This window comes from Coregonus clupeaformis, chromosome 34 (genome assembly GCF_020615455.1).
Source record: "Coregonus clupeaformis isolate EN_2021a chromosome 34, ASM2061545v1, whole genome shotgun sequence".
NCBI lineage: Eukaryota > Metazoa > Chordata > Actinopteri > Salmoniformes > Salmonidae > Coregonus > Coregonus clupeaformis.
The window spans coordinates 38,709,667-38,735,294 of NC_059225.1; the positions used below are offsets into that span (position 1 = coordinate 38,709,667).

General features: G+C 43.8%; 1 protein-coding gene across 2 annotated transcripts in view; it reads right to left on the reverse strand.

The window, feature by feature from the left end:
* Positions 1–1,502: 1,502 nt before the first annotated feature.
* Positions 1,503–25,628, reverse strand: part of wdhd1 (WD repeat and HMG-box DNA binding protein 1) — a 51,292-nt gene continuing 27,166 nt past the window's right edge. For both annotated transcript variants that reach the window (XM_041848317.2, XM_041848318.2), the window contains exons 12-26: positions 19,962–20,146; positions 19,480–19,664; positions 18,728–18,969; positions 18,224–18,361; positions 14,290–14,446; positions 13,556–13,670; positions 12,960–13,091; positions 12,256–12,479; positions 11,584–11,714; positions 8,000–8,059; positions 7,625–7,656; positions 7,287–7,466; positions 6,945–7,087; positions 6,354–6,489; positions 1,503–2,185 (exon numbers count right to left, since the gene is read on the reverse strand). In XM_041848317.2, coding sequence (XP_041704251.1) covers positions 2,000–2,185; positions 6,354–6,489; positions 6,945–7,087; positions 7,287–7,466; positions 7,625–7,656; positions 8,000–8,059; positions 11,584–11,714; positions 12,256–12,479; positions 12,960–13,091; positions 13,556–13,670; positions 14,290–14,446; positions 18,224–18,361; positions 18,728–18,969; positions 19,480–19,664; positions 19,962–20,146 — 2,246 coding nt within the window. In that variant the 3' untranslated portion in view covers positions 1,503–1,999. The remainder of the gene's footprint in view (positions 2,186–6,353; positions 6,490–6,944; positions 7,088–7,286; positions 7,467–7,624; positions 7,657–7,999; positions 8,060–11,583; positions 11,715–12,255; positions 12,480–12,959; positions 13,092–13,555; positions 13,671–14,289; positions 14,447–18,223; positions 18,362–18,727; positions 18,970–19,479; positions 19,665–19,961; positions 20,147–25,628) is intronic.

Below are 25,628 nucleotides of genomic sequence, written 5' to 3' on the forward strand. Positions count from 1 at the left end.
TATCCTCCCACTATGACTTGTCAGGAAAGCATGCAGTTTATTAGGCTACAGATGAAATAAATTATGAACTTCACAGGGTGGTAAATATTGAGGGTCTTATTCTGGTGACATGATCATTAATGCTTGGCTGCAGTTTGACAAATAAAAATAATCTACCTCTTTTGTCCATAATATTCTCATTAGGTAGGCTATACCCACACTGTATCTGCCAGCTGTTGGCTAGAGCGCACATGCCAATGCCAGAGTGGGCACACTCCCTATATAACTCCAATATTTTTGTGAGATGTTTAACTTGTATTTTTTATTCAGTACATGGGAATTTAACCACTAAAGGTATTTTAATGTGCACTAAGTCATCTCGCACAGCCTTTTATCCGCAACAAGTCAATTTGCTGTAAAAACATCTCTGGTGGGAAAATGCACATATTGTTTTTATGCGGAATTAAGAATATTCACCAATCAGACTGAAGTATGTAGCAAATGAAAAAGCAACGGAAGAATTTAGTTTGAGTCGTCAGGCAATCGAGAACACTCAAATTCTGTATGGATCCGAATATGCCACAGGTAGGTTACTTGGAGGATATTCACTATTCAGTGAATGTACTACTATATGCCATCATATAATAATCAATGTTGTCAAAAGTAGATTTAAGATCACTTGAGTTGATTCATATGTCAATCTTTGGAAGGTGTATATTTCCAGTGGTAGAAACAGTACGCAATTGTCATACTTGAGTAATTTTCTATGAATGCCTCTTTACTTTTACTCAAGTAAAAGTCACCCAGTAAAATACTACTTGAGTAAAAGTCAAAGTATTTGGTTTTAAATATACTTAAGTATCAAAAGTAAATATAATTGCTAAAATATACTTAAGTATCAAAAGTATAAATTATTTCAAATAATATTAAATTAAGCAAACCAGATGGCACCATTTTCTTGTTTTATATTTATTTACTGATAGCCAGGGGCACACCAACACTCAGACATAATTTAAAAACAAAGCATTTGTGTTTAGTGAGTCCGCCATATCAGAGGCAGCAGAGATGACATGGGATGTTCTCTTGATAAGTGTGTGAATTGGACCATTTTCCTGTCCTGCTAAGCATAAAAAATGTAACAAGTACTTTTCGGTGTCAGGGAAAATGTATGGCATAAAAAGTACATTATTTTCTTTAGGAATGTAGTGAAGTAAAAGTTGTCAAACATATAAATAGTAAAGTACAGATACCCCAAAAAACTACTTAAGTAGTACTTTAAAGTATTTTTACACCACTCTATATTTCAGTGTTTTTCCTCAAATGCCTTATGTATGCCCCCTTCAAGTAAAGTGTTACCGTTACATTCACAATCACAACTAGTGATTGTTATAAGTCAATTCAGTCTCAACACATTTGTTGAAAAACATGTTAAGGCATTTTTAAACAGGTGTCGGTTTCCTTAATGAAACAGATCCTATACCAGACCAAACTGTGCTACAAAAAGATTGGAAAGAAGAAAGAAAGGATGGAACATATTTATTTTTATTCAATAGTTGGATACAGTACAATAAAAAAAACAAGTAAATATACTATATTGTTTTAAAAACAATACAAGCTAAGAGGAAATTGGTGAAAAGGACAAACCTAAATCATGATGCTGAACAGAATAACATTTACATGTGCCCTTATCAGTTGCTCTCTTCATGTCACAGCTATTTCAAGTGCTCAGGATATTTCGCTTTGATGCCACCTATGAAATTCCTCTAACTCCCAGGAAAATATCGGAAAATAAATTATTCATCGATGAGGGCTGCATCACAAGCATACCAAACAGTGCTAATGAGACTGTCTGGAAACCTTATGAGACAGACTCCATATTCTGATAAAATCTAAAAGGTCTCATATTCTGCACCAATCCACAAATGAGCATTATATCATATTTAGCTGTGACCTATAACCCTAACTAAACAGACCTATGGAGCAAAACGTATAAAAATCGGTCCATGATTTGGTCTTATGTTTAATTTTTGTTGAAAGCAAATGCTGAGAGCTTGGCTGAGGTGTCTAAGGGCTTTTTCTTTTTGGCACTGCTCTCATCTGCCTCACTCTGTCCATTCTTGTCTCCCCTGCTCTCTTCTTCTCCTCTCTTTCGTTTTTTCATATCCGCCACGTCTCCAGACTGTCCTTTTGCCCGCTCTGTCCAGGACTGAACAAAAAAGAGAAAACATAAACAGTCTGAAAATCATAATAGATGTAATAGAAAGATTGTCAATATTCACAAAAGAGTCTTAAATTGGAATTCAATTGCAAACCAAATTCAAAATGTGACATTTGTATCATACACAGCTTGACAAAAAAAGCACACGAACACACACAGGGGCCGCGACTCAGCCATGCAGTTTTAAATTGCATCCTGTTATGTGTAATCACTATTGGCAGACAGGGCCACTTCTCGTTCAGCAGCCCGGCAGCCTTTTCTCCGTGTGTTTCTCTCTGGGAAGAGACAAAAGGCCTGGGGCTGCGTCCCAAAATGGCACCCTATATAGGGCACTACTTTTGAACAGAGCACAGTAGCGCACTATATAGGGAATGGGGTGCCATTTGGGACGTGCCCCTGGACGTAAATGGAACCGTGATGAGTCATGAAGCGGAGCGCGTGGCGGAGAGGCAGGGCCCACTCTCCGCGTTCTCACAACCTCCCACTCCTATTCTTCACCCCGACTCACTGAATAGTAAATACAAGCCTTAAAATGTGCCCCCGGTCGCCTGCTGTATATTTACTGGCTAATTTACAACCATACACACCAACACACACCCTTTAGGAATCATTACCATAAGATCAATGCACTGTGCCCACTACCCACAACCCTCACACACTGGGTTTCCAAGCAACAGGCATATAAAGCCTCCCTCCCCTCCATCCCTCTCTGATCCCCTTTTCCCCTCCTTTAGGCCGGGTGGAGTGTCCTCCACCCCTCCGCTGAGTGGCTTTGTGTGTGCAGGGTCACGAACATGTCCTTAACACAGGGGAACACACAGATACGAACGCAGTGTGTGTTTTTGCAGGCTACTTGATCACAAAGGTAAAAGGCAAGTAATAGCAGTATGGAATAGACTGGAGTTTAAGAGGGATAGATATGTGCACAGGGGGCAAGGGGAAGTCTGGATGGCTACAGGTGCCCAAGCACCTGCCTAAATTGTCCACCAATGTGGACAGTGACCCTTCAAATCTGATTATATTGAAAACCGGTCGGTCTTTTAGAGAGAAGGCAGGTGTGCAGGTCAGAGTCCAAACTGAGCAAAAGCCAGTCAGATCTACCACAAAATATATCCTAGTGAATTACATTCGAACCATGACCCTGCACACAGTGAGGTAGCAGGTAGGTAGACAACTCATTCGAGTTTTAGACGTAGAAAACAGGAGCATCGCAGCTTCCTAACAATACCAACTAAAATAGCACTGGTAGTCAGCTTTACTGAGGTCTCCAACTATAAACATTAACCCCTTTGACCGACTAATAATGGACTGGTCAAATCGTCACCAAAACCTTTAGGTCATTAATACCACTAGGTCAAAGCACACCATCTGGAAAGTAACCTAACCATTTCGGTATTCGGTTCCAAGCCAGCTGATTGGGGAGCAGTTTGTTTGCAACATGCAGTGTCTGCAGTCTACCACTGTTTTGTATAGGTTCAACACTTTGGTTACCATTGGAACCCTCATTGGAATCCCATTCAATTTGACATACGTCGCAACGGACTAAATATATTGACGGATATATATATAATGGATATTCCACATTGAATAGTGTTGTTGTGTATGTTTAAGCCCACACCAACACAGATGGGTATAAATATGTATACAGGCTGGGGTTAAGGGAGCGTTAGCCTGGGAATGCTAATTACCACTCATTCCAACACGTTAATGGAGGGGTTTCGGTGAGGACCACTGACGGTGACAAGATAATTCTTCCATTCCAGCACCTTCCAGGCAAATTTACAATATAAAACCACCTCAATTTGACAGGTTGTCTTTAAAAGGCTTTCTTTAATGGCATGGTCTTTTGGGAAAATATGTCAGTAATATTTTAGGAATATCAATATTGTACATACTGCAGTAAAGAATATACAATTGTGTTGTACAGGTTAAGAGCTTCCGGCCTTCAAGCAATGTTTTTGGTTTTTCCTTTCAATTAAGACCTAGACAACCAGGTGTGGGGAGTTCCTTACTAATTAGTGACCTTAATTCATCAATCAAGTACAAGGGTGGAGCGAAAACCCGCAGACATGGCCCTCTGTGGAATGAGTTTGACACGTGGTGTAGATGAAGGGGAAGAGACAATCGAGACATGGATTGTGTATGTGTGCCATTCAGAGGGTGAATGGGCAAGACAAAATATTTAAGTGCCTTTGAACGGGGTATGGTAGTAGGTGCCAGGTACACCGGTTTGAGTATGTCAAGAACTACCACGCTGCTGGGTTTTTCACTCTCAACAGTTTCCCGTGTGTATCAAGAATAGTCGACCACCCAAAGGACATCCAGCCAACTTGACATACCGGTGGCAAGCATTGGAGTCTACATGGGCCAGCATCCCTGTGGAACACTTTAGACACCTTGTAGAGTCCATGCCCCAAAAAATGGAGGGTGTTCGGAGGGCAAAAGTGTGGGGGGAGGGGTCCTATGAAAAAAGGCCATAAAGAAGTTGGATACATCATTTAGATCTCATGGATAGTCAGTCCTTGCATCCATAGCTCAATCTATGAATCCCAGATTGCCCCTTTAAGATCATGATAGGGGAGATGGGAGGAGTCTTCGATACAGTGGGAATTTGGATTAACTGTATGTTTAATACAGTTGAAGTCGGAAGTTTACATACACCTTAGCCAAATACATTTAAACTCAGTTTTTCACAATTCCTGACATTTAATCCTAGTAAACATTCCCTGTCATAGGTCAGTTAGGATCACCACTTTATTTTAAGAATGTGAAATGTCAGAATAATAGTAGAGTGATTTATTTCAGCTTTTATTTCTTTCATCACATTCCCAGTGGGTCAGAAGTTTACATACACTCAATTAGTATTTGGTAGCATTGCCTTTAAATTGTTTAACTTGGGTCAAACGTTTCGGGTAGCCTTTCACAAGCTTCCCACAATAACTTGGGTGAATTCTGCCCCATTCCTCCTGACAGAGCTGATGTAACTGAGTCAGGTTTGTAGGCCTCCTTGCTCGCACACGCTTTTTCAGTTCTGCCCACACATTTTCTATAGGATTGAGGTCAGGGCTTTGTGATGGCAACTCCAATACCTTGACTTTGTTGTCCTTAAGTCATTTTGCCACAACTTTGGAAGTATGCTTGGCGTCATTGTCCATTTGGAAGACCAATTTGCGACCAAGCTTTAACTTCCTGACTGATGTCTTGAGATGTTGCTTCAATATATCCACATAATTTCCCCAAGGATGAACCAGACTTGTGGAGGTCTACAACTTTTTCCTGAGTTCTTGGCTGATTTCTTTTGATTTTCCCATGATGTCAAGCAAAGAGGCACTGAGTTTGAAGGTAGGCCTTGAAATACATCCACAGGTACACCTCCAATTGACTCAAATGATGTCAATTAGCCTATCAGAAGCTTCTAAAGCCATGACATAATATTCTGGAATTTTCCAAGCTGTTTAAAGGCACAGTCAACTTAGTGTATGTAAACTTCTGACCCACTGGAATTGTGATACAGTGAATTATACGTGAAATAATCTGTCTGTAAACAATTGTTGGAAAAATGTATTGTGTCATGCACAAAGTAGATGTCCTAACAGACTTGCCAAAACTATAGTTTGTTAACAAGAAATGTGTGGAGTGGTTGAAAAACAAGTTTTAATGACTCCAACCTAAGTGTATGTAAACTTCCGACTTCAACTGTAGATAAGGGGTATCTAAAGGGGCATTTCTGCCTTGTCACATGGGAATAAGGGGTCTTTGTTGTGGGATAAAGATACTTTCATCGCTTTTAGAGTGTGCTTTTAAATGGCTTTATACTCCAGCAATTTGGATTTGAGATCAAATATTGAATATGAAGCACAAGAACAGAATGTCACCAAAGATTTGGGTGTATTTTGATTCATATGTTTTCAACAGTGTGTTTTGGGTCATGTCTTACTAAAAGGTGACGCTCCGCCATCACATAATGAGTCTGGAGGCATTTTCTTGTACGTGAGCAGAGAAGATGTTCCTGAACACTTTATCAGAACCGGGTCATTTGAATACACCACAAGTTAAATCAAGTAGATAAATAATCTCTCTCACAGACATAAGGTGTCTGAGCACCACGTGTTAATTAAGGAAGCACACACACACACACTTGTGTAAGGTGTCTTACCAGCCGGTCGTCTGCAGACAGGGTCCTGAAGCGGCCCATGGCCTCCTTGATGACGTCAGTCTCCTCCAGCTCTGGGTTGTCAGCCAGGATGATCTTCCTGTTCTCCTCCAGCCACAGCTGGAAGCCCGTCTTGGGACTGACATACACACACACACACACATTACATTTTCTGTCGTACACCTACTGTCTCATTCACTCTACATCAGTTTCCGTTAAGGGCTCTACACACTCTACGCAGAAAAGTACCTCGAACTACACAGAGAGCGACACAAATGGAGCGCTGTCGCTCCGTTTTGAATGGAATGAAGGTGGCCTGTGGTTACAGCCGCTGACCCCCGGCACACATGTATGCCAGAGTCTGCATTCGTTTGAATCCGGCCCACTGACTCACCCAATCTCCCCCATCTTCTCAACACTTTACTATCTCTTCAATAAAGCAAAATAATTATGAAAGGAGTGGGATGCCCCCCACTGCTTAAAAGTCCCTTTAAAAAGAAAAAAATAATGGAATGAAGAATGTTTCTTCCCCCCGTTATGATTTTCATACATTTTCTCCGGTGATTGTGATTTTGTACAGTGCTCATTACTCACTTCTTGTTCTCAACATTTTCTGCTGGAGAGGCTGGAGGCGGTGCCTCTGTCTGTTTCAGCCTACACACTGCCGGCTCCCGCTCCTCTGCTGGCTTCTTATTGGCTGCTTTGGGAGCGCTCATGTGCAGCAGTGTAGACTGGGTCTGAAGAAGACAACAGTCCAATGCATTGCACCGTAATGCTTACGTCAACACTGTCACATACGTAAACGCAGTCATACTCAGATCCATTTACTCCGATTCGGATCCATTTATTGCCACACAGCCAAAAGATTGGTGGTATTTGATCGCTCAGTCACTATCCTGACATTTCTTAAGCTTTTATCTGACTAGTGTGTAGTACCTTGGTCTTGGGTCTGGGAGCCAGAGGCTTTAGGACAGGCGTTTTGTTCGGTTTCCCCGCAGAGCCGGAGCTGCTCAGCAGAGCAGTGGGCTTCCTGCTGGACGACGTCATGCTGTCCAGGACGTTGGTCACCCTGGGCTGGCCCCCCGCCGAACCCGGCTTCCCTAACCCGCTGCTCACCTGACACAAGTATGAGGGGTCACATGTTAAGTATTTAGCCAGGACTCCCACATTCAATAGCCAATTTTAAGCAAGAAATGTACTCCTCCACTTCCTTTCTAGTAAGTGGTCTCTCTCAATTTTTGGTTTAACCCGCCCCAAAAGCGTAAGTGACTTACCTTGAAAGGGTTCACACGTCCCTCTTTGCTTACTGTAAGGAAGGAAAGAAAGAAGGCCAATGTTTAACAATGTATGATAATGTCATGTATAACAAACAGTCATTGCCAAGTATATTCTTGGTGTTAACAAGCGCTTCCCTTAGGTTTTGTCTTAGGCGAGGTTGAGGGCACCCCAAAGGGACTTCCTGGAAGCCCCAACATTTAAACGGTAAAGTGTCTAGATGGGGTGCAACAGACTTGAGAGTGTGTGTAGCATACAACCGTGTGTTTATGTACCTATTGGAAACACTTGTTTTTAGATTAATAAGGGTGGCAGTGGACCATTGACTAGTGTATCCAGGAGAACTGAATGCTATTCCATTAGTGTGTACTCACCGGGTTTGGGAGAAGGTTTCTCAGGTGATGCAGCAGTCCCTTTAGCAAAGGGATTGAGACCTACAGGGTAAAGACGAGTCAACATAGATTTTTATACAACAATGCACCTAAACTTGATGTAAACAAGCCTGAAGTTTACTGCCTTAAATGGTGTTGTGTTTATTAGACACCAAATGAATATCTTCGAACCTTTAAGAATTTTTATGAGTACCACTTCAGCGCGGCGGCGGCACCCCTGTACCCGCGGACCCCATGACAGAATGGGTGCAACACTCACACTACTCAAATCAGACAAATGCACCTTTTTTTGCCTAATAATGATGTTGGCAGAAAACTGCCTCAGTAGGAATGGTAGGCTAAAGACTGTTGTGGGTATTTGGTAGCTCTTCAGTAGCTAACTAGAAATACGTTTAAATGTACACTCAGGGGTGTAATCATTGGTCCAAAAAATGCATCCCATAACATTTTAAAATGGAAATAGCTAATAAAAGAGCTATTATAGCCATGATACTGCCTACAATAGCAGCCAATGTGTGGTGTTCAATGTAGGTCTACATGAGACTTTTAAAAACATTATGCAGGGCTTGATATTGCCAGGGTAGAGGTCTGCGCTGGACTGATTTCCTCATCCCACCCGCAGCTTTTCATACCACACCCACTGGCTTTCTGTCCAACTCTCACCTGTTACCGCAAGAACTGGTCCCGGTCACTACAGACCCGCGTCACAGTCGGCCATGACCGGGAGACCCATGAGGCGGCACACAATTGGCCCAGCGTCGTCCGGGTTAGGGGAGGGTTTAGCCGGCCGGGATTTCCTTGTCCCATCGCGCTCTAGCGACTCCTGGTGGCGGGCCGGGCACCTGCAAGCTGACTTCGGTCGCCAGCTGGACAGTGTTTCCTCCGACACATTGGTGTGGCTGGCTCTTGCCCTTCGCCTCTACCGAGTCCGTACGGGAGTTGCAGCGATGGGACAAGACTAACTATCAATTGGATTTACGAAATTTAAATTTTTTTTTTTTTACAAAAATCATTCAAAAAAGAGAACTGGTCCCGCATAAATAAAAATATATCTTAAAAAAAGAGAACTGGTCCCGAACCCAACCGCAGTCCCGCAATGCTAGTTTTCGCATATGTGACGCAGCTCACTTGCCAGCCACGGTCCCAACAATTTTGCATCCTATAGGCAATATCAAAATGCGTAAAAATAACCTAAGAAATAGGTTCAATTACCAGAGATTCTCATGTAGCCGATTTATATTAGGCTATCGGTATTACTGGGCTATATCAGCCAATATGCTAGACTTAGTTTGAAGAGAGCAGAGTTGGAGAGACTTACACTTTCTCTTGAGCTACGTTTTATAGCCTACTTTTTAGCTTTGAATTGGCTCATTCATCCCCCTCCTCTCCCCTGTAACTATTCCCCAGGTTGTTGCTGTAAATGAGAATGTGTTCTCAGTCAACTTACCCGGTAAAATAAGGGGAAAAAATTATAATATTCAGACAGACAAATATGGGTGATCAATATTTATTTCTATGCAATGTAGCAAACTATAGACTAATCATATTTAGGAAGTACATTTCCTTGGAAAGATAACTGCCCCGTGCTTCTCCGCACATGAATAGGCTATAGTCTACTCTATTTAATTGAGACCACACGTACACCTGATCTCGCACGTGTGGCAACTGAATTTGAAGCAGCAAGAATGATGACAGCGGACACTTGCACTTTCTCTTGAGCTACGTTTTGCATTTAGGAAATAACCTACCTTTCAGGAGGAATATTTGCAGGCAGGGACAAGTAAATGGATAATCAATATATTTTTTTAAATTAAAGAGCGCAATGCTCTTCTCACCATGGTAACCTTGTAGCCGCGTTGCGCCTTTCCCGTTTCAATGATGAGATCTAATTAGTTGAGCGGCCTCCACTTCTTATCAATGTTTATTTACAGACACTGTAATAAACTGTAGTCTAATTATATTTAAGTTAATTTCCTTGGAAAGTTGCTACGTGATTCTCCGGCCATGCATAGGCAGCCTACTCTATTTCAATGAGACCACACATATGTACTAGGCGCACTTGATCTCGCACGCCCAACTAGGAGAGGTAGGCTTCTGAAGTTGAAGCATCGAATTCTGAGAGCGTGAATAATGCAACAAAGATGTGTTTTTAATACAATAGGTAGGCTAACGCATGCAAAGCAGAAAGACAACCGTTTCCAATTAATCTGCGGGACCCCCAAAAAATATGTAATACGAAAGTTGTCTGTGTGACTGCCCGCTTTCCCACCTGCAGCAGGAAAAATGCAGACCGCACCGCAATGATCTCTGTCGGGACCTGCAGGTCCCACGGGCATCGGCAGGAATGCTGCCCTGATATAACCTGTTTAGCCACTTGTCCTTCAGACAAAGAGGTGACTGAACATGTTGTATTGTTTGATGCAAGAAACAACAAAATAATACATTTTTATTCCCATACCATTATTATTACAAAGAATCAGACAAAAATGTATGGTACCCTCTGCCTATTGGCTTCTTAGCTTATTCAAGCCCATCTCAAAATACAACACTGCCCCTTTAAAAAGCTCTTTACCTGACTGGCTTTTCAAAGATGGCTCGAAATGTAGGCCTACACGTTTTGTGCTCTTGTAGGAAGCAATCACTCCCCCATTGCTGACCAGAAATTTGACATAACTGGTATAATAACTCACTAACTAGCAAAGAATATGAACAAATGTGCACACGCGGCTACATCTTTGATATCAAAACAAGCACATCTACTCGTGACCGCTCGTGCCGTCAATGCAATAGAGTCCTCCGATGCGCTCTGCCTAATCTTTAACAGTCTAACATAACTTTCTGTGAAGGACTGTATTAGCAGAACAACTCTCTGGCATGTCTGTTTCCATCCTACTACCGTTGCGTAGATCAAAGCATGTGCAGGCAAGAAAGTGTTCTTGCTTAGTTATAGTTGACCAAACGCTGTAGCTAACTACCTTCGTCGTAATGACGCCTTAACTAAGGAGACAACTAGGAAATAGCGGTTATGTGCTTAACTAGCACATACTATTTTGGAAAATGTATTTGGCAAACAGTTTGTTCTCCATTTTCCATAGCCTTTTTCCTCACATCGGTGGTGTTAACGGACAAAGAGGAGCGCTGCCATCCAGCTTAAGGGAGGAAAACAGTACTACGACTACGTGGGGTGGGCCGGAGTGGAGAGCTAGAGATTTTTTCTCCTTGCCCAAGTCCTCTGATTGGCTCAGTTCCAACTTCAGACGGTTGAGTCAAAAACCTCAACGTATCAACTAGAAGCCTATTTTTGCGTATTTTAGGGTAGTTTTTCGTACCAGCATACTATGACCTCAAATTGCATGTATGGTACGCAAAATGCGTGCAGGTTGGCGGGTCTGCGAATGGAAGAAACTGTAAGGGACTACCAATATGAACAGTCATTTTCGCATTCCGTTTTAAAAAGTGTTTTGCTACTGTGTGTCCTAATGAACACTACCCAGATGTTGATTGTTTTGACATGCAGGAGATGGGAGGGGTGGGAGGGGAAATGGAGAGGGATTCCCTCGACTTACGTTGTCTTTTGCTCTCGGCTACGTCCATATGTTCTTCCTGACCCTCCTCTTCCTCCACCTCTTCCTCCTGTGCTTGTCTGTGGCTGCTGTGTTGGCGATCCGCACCCAGCTCACTGCTGCTCTGGGCGTACCTGGAATAACAAACAGATATGATCATGAATCCCAAAAGAATTCCTTATCTACACATCATTTTATCTCAACTCATGCAAGTTAGCCTCAGAACAGATTTTTGGTTCTTCATGCAAATGATCAGGGCGGTGTTCAGTAGAGAGAAAACATTTTTAAACAAAGTGAAACTGAGTTTCTATATGAATTTCCCCAATAAGAACAGATTATCATTTTCCGTTGCGATACGTTTCGCTACAGATTGCCCTACTGAACATGACCCGTTGGCCATGCCCAGGTGCACACTCACTGCACACTTAAATGTATCAGTTCCTATGTTCAAACAAGGATAGCAATGCAACCCTCACACACTGCTAAGCCAGTTTCAACCAACGCATAATAGTTTAATTTCTCCCAACCATCTTTAAACCAAAAATCATTTTGATTTATTATCACTTTTTCTAATCAACCATTTTATTTTGCCATTTTCATTATATGACAATCACCAACATATGGTATGCATGTTTTCAAACATACAATAACACAAACAAACACAAATGTACTTACCCAGTGTTGTGTCTGGTGTACTGGAGTGGCTCCTCCTCTTCCTCCTCCTGGGGCTCCTCCCCCTGAAGCTGATTGGCCTTCTCCAGGGCCAGTTCACTGAGGCGCTGGGCTAGAGCCATTCGGCGGGACCGCGAGGCGTAGCGGATGGCCAGGGTCACTACGTTCTGGGTCATTAGCTCGGCCAGTTCCACGCAGCGGAACTCCCGCTCCAGTTTACACGACAGCTGCAGATTGAAAACACCCAATGTATGGATAATTAATAATAGTTCATAATACAGTAATTTAACCAAGGTATTTCACTAAGGTAACACATACATTTTGTATCCGTTCCAAAAGGTTGGTTTTAATTTCAAAACTTTATCACTATGCCTCACATCAAGTCCCCCACAATACCTTCCGACCTTGCATGCATGCATGTGTGTAGGACTTATTTTGATGTGAGCACTCAAAGCTGAGGAAAAGTATTTTCAATAATCCTTTCTTGTGAATACGTTGTTTGTAATTTTGTGCTGAAATGGAACCAAATCCCCAAAGTCCCAACAAAATAAATCGAAATTGGGATTATATTCGACATTCTGTTGCTCTGGAAAGGTTTCTGGGATATCCAATGTAAACTATTCCAAATTCTAATCCCAAACTAGGCTACGGATCTAAGGAGGGTTTCCAGGCTCGGTGGACCCATGAGTTGCTGCTCCCGTACTCACGGCAAACATCTTCATGAGCAGCTCCTGCTGTTCTTTCTGGGCCTGGCTCTGACCCTCCTCGTCTATCTCGTAGCCACTGGACGACAGGAAGCCGTAGTGGTTGTGGAGGAGCACCGAGCGCCAGTACTGCTCCTGGAAGGAGAGAGAGGGACAGAGACAGTGAGTGGGGCTTTCCCTTCTGTAGGGCCTATGTATAGGTACCTCCCAAAATAAAGGAAACACTTGAGTAAATGAAGGTTCTGGCAGCTCTGTTTACGATGTGGGGTGCATTTTCCTGGCATGGTTTAGGGCTACTCAACCCCTTACAGGGCAAGATAAACGCCAATAAATACACAGCCATTCTGAGATCACCTTCAACTATGTTGCTGTTTCCTTTATTTTGTGTATGTATACAGGGTCATATATCAAAGGGATATTCAAGGACATTGCTGTTTAAAGGCTATTTGCAGGTTCTACGTAGCTGCAATGGTAGCTCAAGCAATGACACTCAAGCAACCCAATAGATCAACTATAAAAGTTATAGGTAGGCAGTGTCTCTCCCAAGGCTGAGTTGACTGGAATAGCATAGCATGACTGTATATGTTGGCCTTACTGACCTCCATCTGGCCCTTCTCTGTGGTGGTCTGACAGAGGGGCAGCTTGAAGGGCAGGACGGCGACGGCAGGCCTGGGCAACGTGGGGGGGTACCGGGACCCTTTACATGGGATACACCTGGAGGAAAGAAGAAGATGAAGAGATAGATTAATTATAGAATACACAACATTTTTCTATTAGTCTTCGAGGGTCAGAGTCATGCTGTTTTTCATTCTCTCTCCATCTCATCAGGGAAATCAGTGACATAAATTGATGAATTAATTACCAGGTAATAAAGAAAACAACGTGACCTAGGGTGGTCTAGTGGTCTAAGCCGCTGACCCAGCACACGTATGCCAGAGCCGGCATGAGTTCGAATTTGGCCTACTGCTCTCTGACTCCCCCCGTCTTCCCTACACTTTCCTATCTCTTCAATAAAAGCAACAAAAAAAAAACGAACGGAGTGCGATTGCACCACTCCTTAAAAAAATACCATTACAAAATCAAATCAAAAAGTCAAATAATCAATCCAGCAGTTGTAAAGGGACGAGGGCCAATAGTTGAATAGCCCTATTCTATGGATGAGAGCTGGACAAGAAAAAAGGAGACTTGATCTCATCTGTAACTACTGGTATCCCAGACAAATTTGAATAAACCTGAATAGGAAAACAAGGAAGGAAGAAAGAGAGAGAGAAGGAAAAAGGAATGACAGATGAAGAACAAGAAGAGAAGGATGACAGAGGGAAGAGAGTTTTACCGGAGCTGCTGGGGGTTCTCGTGCACTCCCACCACCCAGTAGTGGTCTGACTTGCCCTTGCAGTTGTCCCTGGTGTTACACACAGGCGTCCATGTGTTTCCCAGGGAGCGGTTTAGCAGGCGCACCACGCCCTCAGAGTCGATGAAGCATGGGGTGCCTGGAAAACAACCAGTGGTTGAAACCTGATGAAACTAGAGTACTGATTTGGAATAAGTGATGTACAAGAGATTGTTGGCTCTGTACACTGATCAGTTTGGTGTTTTCCCCACTGATGGTTAAGGTAAGGATCTGGGGAGAGCAGGCTGATCCTAGATCAGTGCCTAGGGCTGTTGCGGTGATCGTATTACCGCCACACCGGCAGTCATGAGTCATGACTGCAGTAAAATTCCACGTGACCGTTGAGTCACGGTAATCTCCTGTTATACACTCTGGACGTGCTTTGGTACTATACCCAACATGCTAATGACCATCAGGTCCTAATGGCCTGGTGCTCAGGGCTCTATTGTCCCTCTAACCACTCTGACATCAATGCAAATGCTATCTAAAATCACATCAAACACGTATCATCAAAACAGTATCCTGCTTTTAAAACTCACCTCACTGTGATGATCAATTTGAAGAAAGAAGTTCAACAGCATGTTGAAACGGAGTGTAAAACATGGTCATTGTAGATGTCGTTTCAAAGCCTGACACAACGAAATGGACAGCACTTTCTAAGGTGACGATTAATTCAAAACCACCATATGCATATTAGAGCTTACATTATGCATACACATAGGCTTATAAACCCAAGCCCAAAAACATTACCTGAATTAAAATGATGATTGAGCTGTTATACAACACATAGCCTACCGCATATTATGCATGGCAGAAAAACATAAAACAAAACTGATTTAAGATGTCTTTGATACATAATTGGTCTAGCCTTTGAGTGTGGACTGTATTATTATGCATACTGGATGGACTGGTTACCTTATGCTACGCTCCAAAATGTATATCCATGAGTCTGGGAGAGAATGTATAGCCCTAGGCGATGCTGCTGGTTCATTGATTGTGCAGGGTGATTTTGAATAGTCTAGTAAAATCGGGCATTTTTTATATTTTCTTAATTAATTGGGTGACATTACCTTCAGCTATACAGAATATCCACCACCATGCATTTCCATCTCCTCCTCTCTCTCCTTTATTCCTTTCTCGAGCGCGCAGAAGGGCTGTCAACAGTTTAATGAAATATGTTTCGTTGCGAAAACGTTATTATCGATGTTCCGGAACAGATTTCAGTTGGTTTCCCAAATGAAGCACTGGGTAGCTGTAGGAACAGGGTTGGAGAGCCCATGGCATACAGAGGTTGGGCGGAACGTCATCGTCGCGCAGCGAGAGCACGCTCCTCAAACAGTGGTTGATGTGTGGTGTGAAATAAGTGTTCTTATATTCATTTCTCAGCTGCTCATAAATTGTATCCTACCCATCATCATCATTGAAAAACAGACTGGTGGGAAAGCGAGCGGCCTCCATTCGGTATTCCAGTGCATACAGATGACGTCTTTTTCCCCCTGCCCCCGTTCCTGCCCATTTGATAATGGGCCATTCTAAATCAAAACTAATTTCACATATTAGTAAAGACAATATGAAATTAAGAATAGTCTGATGGGTGAAAATATGATCACTTGATGAGAGAACAGCTGTGCAGTTGAGGCAAGGAACAGAGCGCAAGCATTTCTTTGCTACTTTCTCAAATCATCAATAGCCTATAGCCATGTATGTTTTGATTTCTAAGACATTCTAAGATTTGTATCATTCACAACTAAAGTTGCCAAATAAATCTAAATCTAGCATACAGGACCTGTTTCAAATGATCACTTTTACGCTCAACATAGCCACTTCATATGACCACTCGCTACGGAATGGGAAAAAGATCCTTTTCATTTTCTTCAGCTAAGTTCAATTATATTCTTCTTACTATAAAATCATATAATATAAATTGGCATGAGACTTATAAGCATATCTTGTCAGCTAAATGAACAAGCCTACAGCCGATGACATGGAGCATAGCCAGATAACACACAGTAGGCCAACTCAAATTCTGTTCTTCTGAAATACATTTTCTTCATATAGACCTCACTAAAATATATAATGGATTTATTGTGATGGTGTCTATTCAATTGATTTATTAGACTTTTTTAAATGTAGATGTTGCGAAGGCGCACATCAGCGGCTTGTACGCGGCTTGTACGCGTGGAGGCCTGGAGATACTAAACGTGTTTAGGTTATTTAACAGTCAATTACCGTGGCAGTCTTTTACATGACAATAACTGGCTGACAAAAATGTCATGACCTGCCACAGCCCTATCTGTCCCTACGGGCAACTTCTACCAGGGTTATGTTCAGTAGATGTGGAAGGAAAGGAAGTTGAGGTAGTACCACCTCGGTTTCAAAGTATCGTCTGCCCTTGTACAATAACAACAATCCTTTTGTTTTCTGTTTCAAAACCTTACCTGTTTTTTTTTTTAACAGGACCCTGGCTGGTGGAAGTTGCTGACAGATCTAGGATCAGCCTGCCCGCCCCAGATCCTTATAAATAATAATAAATAAATAATATGCCATTTAGCAGACGCTTTTATCCAAAGCGACTTACAGTCATGCGTGCATACATTTTTTTTTTGTTTATGGGTGGTCCCGGGGATCGAACCCACTACCTTAGCGTTACAAGCGCCGTGCTCTACCAGCTGAGCTACAGAGGACCACGTCCTTACAAGGGTTTAATACCGGTGACCTGTATCCCGGGACTTCCCAAACAAGCTCCTTCCCGTTTCCCGAGGAAAATAATGACTCATCCCCATGGACCAATTATATAAATGTTCTGCAGCACTAACGCAAAAAATACAAAACATACACGTGTGAATAGCTGCATGCATTACCCGGACATATCAACTCTCTGGCTTCAATCATAGCCTACATTAGACCAGTCATCATAACGCCAGAAGCCTACCACATTTAGCCTACTCAACGTAGAGTCCCCAATAGAAAACATCACTTACTTGCATTACTTCTATAAACTGCATTGCTGACTATCATGTAGGCTACACGTGACCTCTCGACGCAGTTACTGAAGGCAATCTCCATGTCACATTCACACATCTCCAAACTATCTTTGTGGAGGCTCAAAATATAAACGGCAGCTACTCGCTGTTAACAAAACGGCTGGTACATTGCGTCTACAAACGCGCTTGAGGAAATAGACATTTGCAACATTGTCCCATGATGTTATAATAAAAAAAAGCGAGTGCACATGCTTGACTCGTCAGATTCCCAGGGATTTGATCAACCGCGGTGCTATCCATGGTGCTGAATCTCCACTACTAGGCCTATTTGCTTGTCGGTTTGTTTAGCGGAGAATCGGATATGTTCCCTGTGACAAAGTCACCACAATAAGCGGTAAAGTAAAAAACAGCCACAACCAAATCTCAACGGTAGCCAAATGCAAGGGGAGAGAAAAGGGCCAACAAGCTGGCTGACTTCTTTCAGCCAAAGGTAAGATATAACAAATGTATTTTTCACTAGGCTGTAGGCTAATATCATCATATTTTAGGTCTACATTTAAAACTAGGCTACATCAACAAATTGTGTGTTGACAAATACAACAAAAAAACTAACCAGATTCCTGTCCATATTTCTCCATTTACAGTGGTAAAATTATGTCAGATATTTTTTGCTGGTACTATATGCTTTTAAATAGCATTTCTGATTTGAACAGGAATACCGGAATATTACCGGGATGGTTGCAATTTTCTCAGGAAGGAAAATGTGTAGATTACCTTAACCATCAGTGTGGAAAACGCCAAACTGATCATAGGTCAGTGTACAGAGTCAACTTCATTCTACAATCTCTTTTTGAGAGCAGCCAGCGTTTGAGAGGAGGCGTGGCCTGACTCACCCTCGGCTGTGAAGCCCAACCATGATAGGTGGGATTTGGGGGAGAGGGGGAGGGACTCCCCGTGGATGACCTGCTGTCTCTTGTGTCCAAACTGCAGCAGCTGGACCCCAAGGGCCTGTTCTCCGTCAAACCCTGTGCCTGAGGATGGACAAACACAATAGCGGTTAGATATGCCCTCTCAGAAGTCGAGCTACATCACCCATCATCCCCGTGTCAGAACTACATCACCCATCATCCCCGTGTCAGAACTACATCACCCATCATCCCCGTGTCAGAACTACATCACCCATCATCCCCGTGTCAGAACTACATTACCCATCATCCCTGTGTCAGAACTACATCACCCATCATCCCCGTGTCAGAACTACATTACCCATCATCACGCTTCTAAGAGGATTTTGACTCTGTTTAGCATCTGATGCTTGTTTTCTCTGTGTGTGTGCATTAGTATGTGTGTAGGTCCGTCTGTGTGTGACAGCGCACACACACACACACACGTCCTACCTCGGTGGTAGACGACGAGCAGTTGCTCCCCGTGCCCAGCCATGCAGACCACGGGTCCGGGCAGGCTGAACAGCTCCCTCTGCACCCCTCCGATGGAGAAGAGACGCAGCATGAGGGTGCTGGTGGCGGCCGCCGCCCAGCCCTGGCCCAGGCATAGGGCCCGCACGTCCTCCCCCTTGGGCAGATCCACCATCCACTCCTTGTTGGTGTCCCACGACGAGAAGTGGAGGCACTGGAGCTTACTGTGTAGGGGGAGAATGGGAGAGGGAGAGAGAGATTCAGTGAAGCGGCTTGGGTTCCGTTTGAAAAAATGGGTAATCAATTTCAGTGTTCTCGCTAGATTGTGGTGCCAATAGGGAGGGGGGGGGGGGACATAAAGCTCCACAGAAGCAATGGTGGGGGGACACTAATCTCAGAACCCAGAGTTTTCACGGTCTGTCACGAGAGACTAGGGGAATATCGAAATTGATTTCCCTTATTTAATCCTTCAAGATGCACAAAGTTGGTCGAGAACCAGTTTGGCTAATAAAACTCAGGCAAACCTTATGTGGGAAAGATATCCCCAGAAACACGAATAGCTAATATCTAAATGTCCCAGTTAAGGCCGCTAAAAACTTCACGCAAACAAAGCGTCTTATACAGTCCCTTCTAAAATGTGAGCCTCACAAAAGTACGTATAACTACGTGTGAAAAAGATGCTCCGTCACAGCATTTGCGTGAAGTGTATAGCGGCCTTAAGACATGTGGTCTACCTGGCGAGCTCGTCAGTGCCGGGGCAGGCGAGCAGCACGGCCTCCTGGGAGAGGTCTGCCACGGTGTGGCCCAGGGTGTTGGTGAGGTGCATGGCATGGTGCACGGCTGTGTCGTGGAACTCCACGTCGATGGCGTTGTCCTGGTCGTCATTGTAGCCACGCACGATTCCCACCGAGTTCCACATCTGACAGAAGGAGTACAGAATACATTATCTCTGGGTTAGGCGGCTTTGCGGATAACTCACTTTGACTACTTTCGAGGTCTGAAACCATCCGACAAACAAGTCGATTATTGGATTGCAATGTCCCTTTAATAGGGCTTACGGCATTTAAGTACATCTCTAGACAATTCATGAAACAACTCGTTATGTTCTATATTTATACAGAACCATCAACTTTTAAAAAAATAAGCCAAACTGGAACATCATTAATATAAACCTTTCAGGCAAGAGTAAAGCCTGAGATGTGTGGCTGGGTCTCACCATGAAACGATGCATGAGGTGTGCCGGGGTGGAGCCTGGCTGGAAGGCCTTCTGTGGTGGGGTGGGCATGGGCCCCTCGTAGACGGGCCGGAGGGGAGCAGCCGAGCCAGCGGGGGGCACTATGGCGCTGCCCGCGTCGTCATCGTCACCAAATTTATCCAGCCCTGGTTTGAGCGAGCCTGTGTCTGTGGGAAATGGGAACACATGCAATAAAGCTCAGTGATGCGCAGATGTTTAAGTGATCCCAGTCTTGAATTAGGATGACAAGGAAAGAGCAATTATGTACTTGTTAATAAGATACAAGACTACTTTGGTACAATTGATGGGATGTATTGTTTCTCAGTGACTTTCCCACAATTAAAGCTGGAATCCTTAATGGTGAAACTGCCACGTCCTTTTGGGAAATTACAACAAAAAAATAAGTTAATACAAACAAACATGGTTTCTTTCCCCCTAAGACATCATTGCACTGCAATAGAACAGCAGAATATGCACTGCAATTTTTTTGACCGCGCTGCTCACCTCAGTTTCATCAACAAAACAATTACAAAAGGGCTGGGGGCGAACAGTGGCACCATTTCCCCTAATGCGGAATCCATCTTTAAATTATATGGCAAAGCCCTCATGGGATTGTTTCAATGTCAGTGAAATGCCTTTCTTGCAAACTCAAAACCCAACAATGCAATAATCAATAACAATGTATTACTAGAAAAAAACACATGATAAATAAGAATAGTCATAAGTGGCGCCGGAGAAGATGGCTGCCGTTTTACAGCCCACTAACCAATTGTACTATTGTGTGTGTTTTTCCGCGTTATTTGTAATTTATTTTGTACATAATGTTTCTGCCATCGTCTCTTATAACCAAAAAGAGCTTCTGGATATCAGGACAGCGATTACTCACCTCGTATTGGACGAAGATTTTTTCTTCAACGAGGCGGCCGCGAAGGATATCCTACAGACACCCGACAAGGCCCAAAACCCTGTCATTCGCATGAGGAAGAGACTGAGATATCGTGGACGTAGGTCGGGGTGCCTTGTAAGGATCCGACGGCGAGTGAGTAAACTGCCAATCAATCCTATTAGCCAATCTTCAATCATTGGAGAATAAATTGGATGACCTAAGATTACGGTTATCCTACGAACGGGACATTAAAAACTGTAATATCTTATGTTTCACCAAGTCGTGGCTGAACGACGACAAGGATAACATACAGCTAGCGGGCTATACGCTACATCGGCAGGATAGAACGTCTGACTCCGGTAAGACAAGGGGTGGCGGTGTATATTTGTTAACAACAGCTGGTGCACAAAATCAAATACTAAGGAAGTCTCGAGGTTTTGCTCGCCTGAGGTAGAGTATCTTATGATAAGCTGTAGCCCACACTATTTACCAAGAGAGTTTTCATCTATATTTTTCATAGCTGTCTATTTACCACCACAAACCAATGCTGGCATTAAGATTGCACTGAATGAGCTGTATAAGGCCATAAGTCAACAGGAAAACGCTCATCCAGAGGCAGCGCTCCTAGTGGCCGGGGACTTTAATGCAGGGAAACTTAAATCCGTTCTACCTCATTTCTACCAGCATGTTAAATGTGCAACCAGAGGGAAAAAAACTATAGACCACCTTTACTCCACACACAGAGACGCATACAAAGCTCTCCCTCGCCCTCCATTTGGCAAATCTGACCATAACTCTATCCTCCTGATTCCTGCTTATAAGCAAAAACTAAAGCAGGAAGCACCAGTGACTCGGTTAATAAAAAAGTGGTCAGATGACGCAGATGCTAAGCTACAGGACTGTTTTGCTAGCACAGACTGGAACATGTTCCGGGATTCTTCAGATAGCATTGAGGAGTACACCACATCAGTCACTGGCTTCATCAATAAGTGCATCGATGATGTCGTCCCCAAAGTGACCGTACGTACATACCCCAACCAGAAGCCATGGATTACAGGAAATATCCGCACTGAGCGAAAGTGTAGAGCTGCCGCTTTCAAGGAGCGGGACTCTAACCCGGACGCTTATAAGAAATCCCGCTATGCCCTCCGACGAACCATCAAACAGGCAAAGAGTCAATACAGGACTAAGATTGAATCGTACTACACCGGCTCTGACGCACGTCGGATGTGGCAGGGCTTGAAAACTATTACAGACTACAAAGGGAAGCACAGCCGCGAGCTGCCCAGTGACACAAGACTTCCAGACGAGCTAAACCACTTCTATGCTCGCTTCGAGGCAAGCAACACTGAAGTATGCACGAGAGCACCAGCAGTTCCGGATGAATATGTGATCACGCTCTCCGTAGCCGATGTGAGTAAGACTTTTAAGCAGGTCAACATTCACAAGGCCGCAGGGCCAGACGGATTACCAGGACGTGTACGCCGAGCATGTGCTGACCAACTGGCAAGTGTCTTCACTGACATTTTCAACATGTCCCTGACTGAGTCTGTAATACCAACATGTTTCAAGCAGACCACCATAGTCCCCGTGCCCAAGGACTCTAAGATAACCTGCCTAAATGACTACCGACCCGTAGCACTGACGTCTGTAGCCATGAAATGCTTTGAAAGGCTGGTCATGGCTCACATCAACACCATTATCCCAGAAACCCTAGACCCACTCCAATTTGCATACCGGCCCAACAGATCCACAGATGATGCAATCTCTATTGCACTACACACTGCTCTTTCCCACCTGGACAAGAGGAACACCTACGTAAGAATGCTATTCATTGACTACAGCTCAGCATTCAACACCATAGTGCCCTCAAAGCTCATCACTAAGCTAAGGATCCTGGGACTAAACACCTCCCTCTGCAACTGGATCCTGGACTTCCTGACGGGCCGCCCCCAGGTGGTAAGGGTAGGTAACAACACATCTGCCACACTGATCCTCAACACGGGGGCCCCTCAGGGGTGCGTGCTCAGTCCCCTCCTGTACTCCCTGTTCACCCATGACTGCATGGCCAGGCACGACTCTAACACTATCATTAAGTTTGCCGACGACACAACAGTGGTAGGCCTGATCACCGACAACGATGAGACAGCCTATAGGGAAGAGGTCAGAGACCTGGCCGTGTGGTGCCAGGATAACAACCTCTCCCTCAACGTGACCAAGACAAAGGAGATGATTGTGGACTACAGGAAAAAAAAGAGGACTGAGAATGGGGGCGTGCTCATCGACGGGGCTGTAGTGGAACAGGTTGAGAGCTTCAAGTTCCTTGGTGTCCACATCACCAACGAACTATCATGGTCCAAACACACCAAGACAGTCGTGAAGAGGGCACGACAAAGCCTATTCCCCCTCAGGAGACTGAAAAGATTTGGCATGGGTCCTCAGATCCTCAAAAAATTCTACAGCTGCACCATCGAGAGCATCCTGACTGGTTGCATCACCGCCTGGTATGGCAACTGCTTGGCCTCCGACCGCAAGGCACTACAGAGGGTAGTGTGTACAGCCCAGTACATCACTGGGGCCAAGCTTCCTGCCATCCAGGACCTCTATACCAGGCGGTGTCAGAGGAAGGCCCTGAAAATTGTCAAAGACTCCAGCCCCCTAGTCATAGACTGTTCTCTCTGCTACCGCACGGCAAGCGGTACCGGAGTGCCAAGTCTAGGTCCAAAAGACTTCTCAACAGCTTCTACCCCCAAGCCATAAGACTCCTGAATAGCTAATCATGGCTACCCAGACTATTTGCACTGCCCCCCCACCCCATCTTTTTACGCTGCTGCTACTCTGTTAATTATTTATGCATAGTCACTTTAACTCTACCCACATGTACATATTACTTCAACTACCTCAACTAGCCGGTGCCCCCGCACATTGACTCTGCACCGGTACCCCCCTGTATATATAGCCTCCCTACTGTTATTTTATTTTACTTCTGCTTTTTTTCTCAACACTTTTTTTGTTGTTTTATTCTACTTTTTTTTATTAAAAATAAATGCACTGTTGGTTAAGGGCTGTAAGTAAGCATTTCACTGTAATGTCTGCACCTGTTGTATTCGGCACATGTGGCCAATCAAATTTGATTTGATTTGAATAAGAAATATGAAATAGAAGTAAGTAAGCATACTATATACAGGAAATATTGAAAAATTCAGTTACAATACCATGTTTACATGTGCAGGGATACTGAAGTTATGAGGTAGATACAGTGAGGGAAAAAAGTATTTGATCCCCTGCTGATTTTGTACGTTTGCCCATTGTCAAGAAATGATCAGTCTATAATTTTAATGGTAGGTTTATTTGAACAGTGAGAGAAAGAATAACAACAAAAAATCCAGAAAAACGCATGTCAAAAATTTTATAAATTGATTTGCATTTTAATGAGGGAAATAAGTATTTGAACCCCTCTCAACCAGAAAGATTTCTGGTTCCCAGTTGTCTTTTATACAGGTAACGAGCTGAGATTAGGAGCACACTCTTAAAGGGAGTGCTCCTAATCTCAGCTTGTTACCTGTATAAAAGACACCTGTCCACAGAAGCAATCAATCAATCAGATTCCAAACTCTCCACCATGGCCAAGACCAAAGTGCTCTCCAAGGATGTCAGGGACAAGATTGTAGACCTACACAAGGCTGGAATGGGCTACAAGACCATCGCCAAGCAGCTTGGTGAGAAGGTGACAACAGTTGGTGCGATTATTCGCAAATGGAAGAAACACAAAAGAACTGTCAATCTCCCTCGGCCTGGGGCTCCATGCAAGATCTCACCTCGTGGAGTTGCAATGATCATGAGAAGGCAGCTGGGACCATAGTCACCAAGAAAACAATTGGTAACACACTACGCCGTGAAGGACTGAACTCCTGCAGCGCCCGCAAGGTCCCCCTGCTCAAGAAAGCACATATACAGGCCCGTCTGAAGTTTGCCAATGAACATCTGAATGAGTCAGAGGAGAACTGGGTGAAAGTGTTGTGGTCAGATGAGACCAAAATCGAGCTCTTTGGCATTAACTCAACTCGCCGTGTTTGGAGGAGGAATGCTGCCTATGACCCCAAGAACACCATCCCCACCGTCAAACATGGAGGTGGAAACATTATGCTTTGGGGGTGTTTTTCTGCTAAGGGGACAGGACAACTTCACCGCATCAAAGGGACGATGGACGGGGCCATGTACCGTCAAATCTTGGGTGAGAACCTCATTCCCTCAGCCAGGGCATTGAAATTGGGTCGTGGATGGGTATTCCAGCATGACAATGACCCAAAACACACGGCCAAGGCAACAAAGGAGTGGCTCAGGAAGAAGCACATTAAGGTCCTGGAGTGGCCTAGCCAAATCTGTGGAGGGAGCTGAAGGTTCGAGTTGCCAAACGTCAGCCTCAAAACCTTAATGACTTGGAGAAGATCTGCAAAGAGGAGTGGGACAAAATCCCTCCTGAGATGTGTGCAAACCCGGTGGCCAACTACAAGAAACGTCTGACCTCCGTGATTGCCAACAAGGGTTTTGCCACCAAGTACTAAATCATGTTTTGCAGAGGGGTCAAATACTTATTTCCCTCATTAAAATGTAAATCAATTTATAAAAATTTTGACATGCTTTTTTTCTGGATTTTTTGTTGTTGTTATTCTGTCTCTCACTGTTCAAATAAACCTACCATTCAAATTATAGACAGATCATTTCTTTGTCAGTGGGCAAACGTACAAAATCAGCAGGGGATC